The sequence below is a fragment of the Nicotiana tomentosiformis genome, chromosome 2 (assembly GCF_000390325.3).
Source record: "Nicotiana tomentosiformis chromosome 2, ASM39032v3, whole genome shotgun sequence".
Classification (NCBI taxonomy): domain Eukaryota; kingdom Viridiplantae; phylum Streptophyta; class Magnoliopsida; order Solanales; family Solanaceae; genus Nicotiana; species Nicotiana tomentosiformis.
Genome location: NC_090813.1, coordinates 96,324,411 through 96,333,786, shown reverse-complemented (window position 1 = coordinate 96,333,786; position 9,376 = coordinate 96,324,411). Strand labels below are relative to the sequence as shown.

General features: G+C 31.9%; 1 protein-coding gene across 1 annotated transcript; it reads left to right on the top strand.

The window, feature by feature from the left end:
- Positions 1 to 2,670: 2,670 nt before the first annotated feature.
- LOC104093477 (LOB domain-containing protein 25) lies at positions 2,671 to 5,210 on the top strand. The gene is made up of 3 exons (XM_009599229.4): positions 2,671 to 2,960; positions 4,145 to 4,258; positions 4,517 to 5,210. Exons 2-3 carry the CDS (start codon positions 4,186 to 4,188, stop codon positions 5,032 to 5,034), a joined length of 591 nt encoding a protein of 196 aa, XP_009597524.1. The 5' UTR covers positions 2,671 to 2,960; positions 4,145 to 4,185; the 3' UTR covers positions 5,035 to 5,210.
- The last annotated feature ends 4,166 nt before the right edge of the window (positions 5,211 to 9,376 follow it).

Sequence of the window (9,376 nt, the reverse complement as noted above, 5' to 3'; positions counted from 1 at the left end):
TCCTGCTTCTTAATTAATATCTAATAATCATTTATAATTTCTATATCGAATGTTTAATTTTAAGGTTATTTGCACATAATCCAAATAACCCAAATCATAATTTGACATGGTTTATGTCTGCGCATCGCGCAGATACTAATACTAGTTGTATGTAAAGTTTGAATACACCATAGAACGTGCAGCCAATTTTTTCTATTTTTAAGAAAAGACAAGGTGTCTAACTTTTTTCATATTTAATATTGACATGAAGAGTGTTTTTTATCTTTTTTTTCTTCCTGTGCGAGTCAAAACCTAAATATGTCTAATGTGATCTGCCAAGTTACAATTTCAATGGAAAAATTGATCCTGCAAAAATCTTTTGTGAATCCAGTATTATTTATCAATCTCCCGTGTTAAATTTTTATAGATTTCATGTGAAAAATGATCATATAACTAAAAGAACATTTATAATAGCCACAAAACCGGTCTCTCCATATGTATAAGTAATGTACAATTACTAAAAATTAAACATTTGTTCGATGCCACTATCGAATAAGCCATGCAGTTAAATACTGTAGTACTTTCAGACATGAGCAAGATGGTTAATTAAGTAACAATCTAAAGTAATAGTTACTAGGGGTTTCACATGCACAATACCATGAAATTAAAGGACTTGCCAAAAAAATAACTTGAGTGGCGAAAGAAGCAACCGTCAATATGAGGTGCGAAATGTCCAAGTATGACCATCGGCGTCTTATAATAAACTGGCGTGGAGTGGAAAATGGGTGATTAAAGTGGGAAGTTATCGCTTTTACTACGTAAATCAGTAAACAACAAGAAATTCAAAAATAGAGATTTACAAGTGGTAATTAAAAAATAGTTACAATTTTAAAAGTAATTGAAATTTGGCCACTTTTCATATAAAGATAAATTTGAACGAAAATACTGTTCAAAATCCAAAAGATATTCCAGCATAATATACTGGAGTTCCAGTATACTTCAGTATAATATACTGGAACTCCAGCATATTATACTAGAGTTCCAGTATAATATATCGGTCTAGCATAATATGCTGGAAGTTCATACACAGGTGAACCAATCTCCAGTATATTATGCTGGACCAGTCCGTGTTGCAGCAAAATAGCAGTTATTTTTCAATGACTTTACAAACACTGGCTATTTTTGAATTACCAATCCGAAAACTGGTTAGCCCCTGCTATTTTTACTATAAAATAGGGCAATGAAAAAATCAACTAGTGGATCTTGTTGTGTTCCCATAAATACTACGATTATGCAAAGAACTCCTACAACAAAAAACTACAATGAAGCAAATTAAAAAGAGAGGGAAAATCAATAAAATAAATATTAAAAAAAACAGCATGGAATAATTGACGGCGTTTAGACATAAGAATTATAAAATTCCGAAGAATTATAAAATTCCTAAAAAAAGTAAAAAAATTTTCAAGTGAAAATGGTATTTGAAAATTAGAGTTGTGTTTGGACATGAATATAATTTTGGGTTATTTTTGAAGGTTTGTAAGTAATCTGAGTGAAAATTTTGAAAAACAGCATTTTGGAGTTTTTAAAATTTTTAAAATTCATTTTCAAGTGAAAATTAAAAAATTTATGGCCAAACACTGATTTCGAAAAAAAGTAAAAAAATTTCGAAAAAAGTGAAAATTTTCTTATGTCCAAACGGGCTCAAGTGGGTGTTTGGACATAAGAATTGTAAAATTCTAAAAAAATGTGAAAAAACTTTTCAAGTGAAAATGGTATTTGAAAATTAGAGTTGTGTTTGGACATGAATATAATTTTGGGTTGCTTTTGATGTTTTGTGAGTGATCTGAGTGAAATTTTAAAAAACAGCTTTTTGAAAATTTTCAAATTTTTCAAAAATTTTTAAAATTCATTTTCAAGTGAAAATTGAAAATTTTATGGCCAAACAATGATTTCGAAAAAATGTAAAAAAATTTCGAAAAAAAATGAAAACAGTCTTGTGTCCAAACGGGCTCTAACTTTAAAACTGTGACTTTTAAGAAGAGGTCAAAGCGTTTCTGACATGTTGTTTCACTTTTCGGTTTATATTTATAATAATATAATAAAGAATTCAAGTTATACATAAATGACCTGTTATAACCTTTTTGTATCTTTATATTAACAAGTTAGTTACCAATTCATCTAAGTTATCCATTAATATTTATAATAGATAACTGATTGTGTAAATTTTTTTTTTTATATCAGTTCCGTAAATTTTATATTTGAGATTTAAACTTATACACTAACAATATAAAAAAATAAATAAATTAATATGAGTAGATTTAACTGCCCAAAATAAACATCGATTGATGTCATAAAACAAATACAAGTAACATGTTACAACCATTTTATATAGTAACTAATAATGTAAAATTTCTTTATAATATTCGTGACTATACTTAAATCATCCTTTTGCTTTTACCTAAGCGCCAATGGAATGAGCACTATGACATTGAAATACAGTGTTATTTTTACTTGATTTGGACATAGTAAATACAGAACGTGAGTCAAGTATGATACATTTAGGAGGACAAAACCACCAAGCAACAATTTGGCTGGACATAATTATGAAAGTTTGGTGTAAACTTCACACAGTCACCATCGGTTGTTTTAATTATTGATCTGATCAGCCCTTATTTATTGTGCTTAGTCCTTTGGTCCCTTTTGCTTTCCGCTTCCAATATCTCCATTAAATGCTTATTGTCTTCTCTCTTCTTCTTCTTCTTCTCTCTCTCTCTCATCATGTATCTGCATTTTTAGTACTTACTTTCTGTCTCCTGCTTCTAGGGTTTCTCTCTCAAAATCTAACTACAAAATAGTTTCAATCCCCTTTTAATTCATTTTTATTTCTATTAAAGCTCCTATATGGCTACCATATTTTTGATGCTACAAGAATCAAGGTACATAGCTTGAAAGACTTTGCACTACCAAAAGGAAAATTTAAGGTATCTTCACTAGCTAGCTAGCTTAATTTAATTTCTACTCTTCTTTGAAAAGAAACCCTTTTTATTTTTCTCTTTTCCTCTCAATTTATAGGGATGTCAGCCCTATAAATTCCCTTCCACATGTGGATCTATTAGCAGTAACAGTTTCTTGATATGTTTTCAAGGATGTGTATATATTGACATATGTTTGAATCAAGGACAATTATATATGAAACATAGACTAGTGCGACTTTTAGCTAGATTTTCATTTCACGTTGGTTAATTTGATGTAAAAGTCTTGTTTCGCGGAACTTTGCAGGTGGAATGTCGGATACCCTTTTAAGGCTTTTACCGAGAATCATAGAGTAAAGACTTAGACAGAACAGTAATTGTTTACATGTCCCACTGTTTAATTTGGTAGAGCAGGTGGAAATTAACTCACGGGCACTGATTATTCTTGCCAATAGTTTGATAATGTTGAAAATTTAGTGACTGAGCTATCAAGTTTACTAAGCATGACACCATATAGTAGCAAAAAACTCCAAAACAATAAAAAATTTACTCTATATTTAGGTTTCGGGAATGACTTTTTTTTAAAAAAAAAACAAAAACAAAAATGCCTTATACACACACACACATATATAGACACACATAAACTTTAGGTGATATGATTTTGTTAATTATTTATTTGGATTCAACGTTACAAACTAGATAACCTGCAGATAACATGTAGAACGGGTCCGTTTCAAACATATATACATGAAGTTGGGTGCTAGGAAAATCACTAGAGGACTGCTTTGTTAGTATTTCTTTAGACCAACAATTTGTTGATTGACATAATGACAATTGACATGTAATTTTGCTACACTTTTATATTATATGCTTATGCTGTGATTCTGCAAGTACATTTCTGCAAGTACATTAGCGTCTTAAAATCAAAATATTATATGCTTATGCTGTGATTCTGCAAGTACATTAGCGTCTTAAAATCAAAATATTGTAGGAAAAAGGGGTTATTTCATTGAATTAATCAAGTTGTAAACACAATATAATACTAACAATTTTGCACTATCAATATAATTTTTAATCTGCAACATATAGAAGGTTACTTAGCTTCTCTTACTTTTTGACGTACTGATACCATTTAATATACGTAGTTACCTGCAATAGATTTTAAATGATCTGATAGTGTAAAGAACTTTTAGACTGTTAGCAGGAAATATTAAAGTGTCTCTAAGCAAGCAAGATGGCTTCTTCCAGCAGCTACTCCAACCCTCCATGTGCAGCTTGCAAATTCTTGCGACGAAAATGCTTGCCAGGTTTGTTAAAGAATAATTCAAAATTGTAGTAGGAAATCAAAATTGTTTAGGTCCTAGGATTTGATATTTGCTAGTTTATTCAATTAATGCCTAGTTAGGATTAGTAACAAAATTATATAGGAGTATGTTTTTTAGTTTCTAGTTAACGTATGTTTCTATATAGTAGTATTGCTAGCTATTTTTTTTGCGTAGAAAATTATGGAGAACATTAATTAAGAGATTTATTTGTTCTGAGTAAATTATATATATTCCTTCAAGGTTGCATCTTCGCTCCCTATTTTCCTCCAGAAGAGCCAACAAAATTCGCCAACGTACACAAAATATTTGGTGCGAGCAACGTAAGTAAACTCCTAAATGAAATCCAACCTCACCAGAGAGAAGATGCAGTCAATTCACTTGCTTATGAAGCCGAAGCACGTATGAAAGATCCAGTTTATGGTTGTGTTGGAGCAATTTCAGTTTTACAAAGACAAGTTATTCGCCTTCAGAAAGAACTTGATGCCACTAATGCTGATTTAATGCGATATACCAATCGCGAAGTTAATAATTCACATGCATATAATAATCCGTCTGGAGGAGCTATGAATAATCAAATGGTAAATCAACAAAGGAGTAATTTGAATTATGGGAGAAGAATGGGTCCTGTTGATGGAACAGCTACTGGATTTGATCAAACTTATGGGTTTTGTATTCCAAATTATTCTCCTAATACATGGAACAGTAATACCATTTCAGGTAATCACAACCCTGAGGCAGATGATGACAGTAGCATGTGATCAAATGTCATCCAATATAATGATTAGTACGTACTTATTTTGTGTTATTTCTATAGCTATTACTTTGTTAATCAATATTGCTAATTGCTCCCTTTTGAATGGGCAATTAAGTGCATTTGTATTTGTACAAAAACTAAACTATATATATATGGTGGTGACTTGGGTGTTGTTCCAAAGTTTTATATGGCAATGTAATATCCTTTTGGACATTTTATAGAGAGCTTGAGTGCTGACGTATAGATTTCTTACGCCAGTGGCGGATCCAGTATTTTAAAGTCATAGGTGCTCGCCCGTAAAAATTCAAAAGAAGAGGAAAAAAGGAGTTTAGTATGCTCGCTCAATATTTATCTAAATATATTTATAATTGTCTATGCAAAATTACTGAATATTATTAAAAGTATTGAGCACCCACAAATGTCCATATAAATCCGCCACTGTCTTACGCTATTATGTTAAGTTGGCATACTCCTAATTATTTGTGACAAAGTATGATATGCTAACCTGAAAAATAGAGTAATTCGGAAGAAGAAAGAGGGCGGGGATTTTTGTGATTGGTTTTGCTTTAATTAACTAGGGACTGGAGAGGACGTCCTAGCTAGTTATCTTCCAAGGAATACTGCAGTGGCCCATAGCTAGTAAAACTTCAAGACTCGCCGTCAGAATCTTGTTCGAAATGAGTATGAAAAGGATATAATTTGGTTCTTATTTTAAACATCTGCCAATCTCAATTTTTAAGATAGTAACTAATTAATTAATCAAGCGCGGCTGGGGCATTTGTTTCGGCATATAAAACTTACAGCATCCACTATATATATATATATTAAAAAGAATTAACCTTACATGCGCAATATAATTTTCCCACAAAAAAGTATCCGACCATATGGGCATGCAAGTTACTTAGGCATCATTTGTTTATACTTAATGGAGGTCTAAATTTTGATCATTTAGATTTCAGATATTAAGTATGTTATTTTTAAAGTTTGAATCTTAATTATTCAAATCTTAATTATTAAGTGTGTTTAGTTTTTTTATTTCACAATCACTTAATGGGTCTGAATAGGTCTATATGATTAAGATCTATAATGCGACTTAATTTCAGTAGATGCTATTATCCATATTTATTATTAACTGCCGCCACCGCCTACCATTATCAACTACCACCATGCCATCCGCCACCACCATACTCAGCCACCACCACCACTATCATCCTCAATCATAACCGTCACCATTATCGACTACCACCACCCACCATCTCCACCACTCCCACCACCATCATTCTCAACCACAACCAACACTCATCCACCTCAACTACCATAACTAACCACCCCATCACCATCAACAACCATAGTCAGCACTGCCCATCATTATAAACTACACCACCCACCACCACCTTCCTCAATCATAACTACCATCACTACCCGCCATTATTAACTATCACCATCCACCATTACCATCCTCAATTATTATCGATACCGATACCAATCACCACTAACTACTACTCTGAACCACCACCATCAACCAAAACTACCACCAACCACCGCCTCTAATCGGCGTTCACAAGTAGCACAGTTAGCCATTACCACCGGCAACTATCATATTTTAAAAAAATTATATATTTTATTAATATAATATTTAATTAATATTTTATTTAAATTTAATGTTTATTAATTTTTAAATAAAGATAAATTTTATATATTTAGATATTAAAAGTTAAACAATATTAATCATTTAGTATTCAGATCTTAATACACATTTTAATATTCAGATGCGTATTCAGATTCAAATATCTTAATCTTTATATGCATCTTGATATTCAGATTTGTATTCAGATTCAGACATTTTAATCTTAGAAACAATTCAGGCATACTTTTAAAAAAAGTCTGAATATTCTGACTTCTCTAATAGGGATCCTTTACTATACTAATCTGTGGATATTGCTAGCTTGTGAACATTTTGGCATCTTCATTAAATATATATTGTACATGCCATATTGTCCTGGGCTAAGCTATAACAGTAACCTAAACAGTAGCCTACTCCCATAGGGTGCGGAAAAAATTGTTCTTCCATGTGAGAAGAACCGAGAATGTGAACCCAGGCAACTATTCCTAGCAGAGACAATGTAATTCTTGTCCCCCTTTATTCTTTTCTTTTCCTTTTGAATAAATGCTATAATTATCGAATAAATGCTTTAATTATCAGTCGTTTTCTCAGTACTCCTTAGTTTGTATTACTGCCTTACATATAATCACCCTGCAACTGTAGGCCTCCTTAGGTAGCCTTTTGTTGTTTGGGGGAGATGACAAGCTTACTATAAGTGTCTAAAAATGACAAGTACTTTTAGCAAAAACTTAACATTTAGCGTAGATGCTATATATCTACAGGGGAAAATGCATAGGAAGAGCTATATATATATATATATATATATATATATATATATATATATATAAAACTTAACATTTAGCGTAGATGCTATATATCTACAGGGGAAAATGCATAGGAAGAGCTATATATATATATATATATATATATATATATATATATATCCATACGGCAAGCAAAATAATTGAGGGGAATTTTTCGATTGACAATCAAAATATGCGATATATGTCGCTCTTTGTCATGCAAAAGGAAAATTCAGGCGCACGCGCACGTAATATAGAATTGAAAAAAGTGACCCCCTGATGCCTTGCGATATAAAGCAAAAAGTTTAACCACAGAAAAAATGAAAGGTTTTTCAGTATTCAATCTTTTCCAAGTCTGCCAATTCAAGAATCCGTCACATCCGTCATCCAATTTCTCCTGTTTAGAGGCCCCTACTAACCGTCCAAAGATCCCCTTGTCCATTTCAGGTTTACCCCTACCACGCTGCCATCTATTTCTGTATTAACAGTAAAATTCCGTTCGTTTCAATTTAGATGTTATAATTTGACTTCACACAAAGTTTAAGAAAAAAAAATAAACTTTTAAAATATGTGATTTTAAAAGTTTAAGGAGCAAAAACTTTATAGAATCATGATATTTGTATGACTTAAAAGCTTGTAAAATGGGTAAAGTAAAAAGGTTTAAAGTTAAATTATTTCTAAATATAAAAATTTATCATTTTTTTAAAACAGATTAATAAGTAAAGTGTGTTATTTAAATTGAAAGAGAAAGTATATAGTACGCTCTTAGTTTAAAAAATAAGGAGCAACCAAAGCTGGAATTCTATTATGAGGGCTCGAATTTGAAATATGTGCTTAAAGATGAAGTACATACACTTCCACTATAACCTTTGATGGATTACCCCCAAAACTGAAATTTTATTTTCGATAAATTCGAATTAGTTGATCCCAAAAATGGCGTCGGATACCATATTCAAAAATTTAAATATTTTGAAACTCTATATAGAAAGATGGTACATACTTTATCCATTTCATTTTACTTAAGTAGCAGTATTTGACTTGTTGGGAATAAACCCCCCACAGAAATAATAGTTACGGTATTAAAAGCGGAATAATAATATAACGCCGAGATTCGGTAATTAACAAGAATACAAGAGTGATAACGACACCAAGATTTTTACGTGGAAAACCCTTTTGAATAAGGGAAAAACCACGGCCTTGAGAGGAGCAACTGATATCACTATAGCAAAGAATTTTACACTTTGAAGGTCCAAGTAAAATACTCCAAAGACCACTACAACACTCAAAGGAAATAACCCTCTTTTGATATTCCCACCTCACTACAATATCGCTCGGTCTCTATTTTTCTCATAGACTATTTTCTTATACCTTGTTTGTGATGCCTCACTCTTTCTTTCTCTCTTTGTTGGTGTATTTTACAATGAGACTAAGACACCTATTTATAGTGTTTAGGATTGCTTCATTGATGTCATCAATGATCTCATGAGTTTGGCAAGAGTCAAATATTCAATGTGAAACCAAAGAAATATTTGCCATAAAATTTTCCTTACTATTCCTTTAGTTGGCTTGACATTTCAAAGCCAAAAGGAAGATGTCTTCCTTACACATGGGTTGGACCCATCAAATCTCCCCCTCCAGTCCCATGCACCTGAAGGAGGTAACTCCAATTTTTCATAGAGAGTTCATGCCGACAAGTTCTTTGCATAGCTGAAACTTATCTCTTAGTACCACCTTGGTCAGCATATTTGAAGGATTCTCACTTGTATGGATCTTCAAGACTTTTAGAGATTCATTCTCTACTATTTCTCGAATCCAGTGATATCTCACGTCGATGTGTTTGGTCCTTGCATAGTACATAGAGTTCTTGCTAAGGTCTATTGTACTTTGACTGTCACAATAGACGACATACTATTTCTGATGCAATCCAAGCTCTTGAAGGA

Coding starts and splice junctions, on each gene's coding strand:
- LOC104093477 (XM_009599229.4), top strand. CDS start 4,186: ATGGCTTCTTCCAGCAGCTACTCCAACCCTCCATGTGCAGCTTGCAAA. Junction 4,259..4,516: donor GCGACGAAAATGCTTGCCAG/GTTTGTTAAAGA, acceptor TATTCCTTCAAG/GTTGCATCTTCGCTCCCTAT.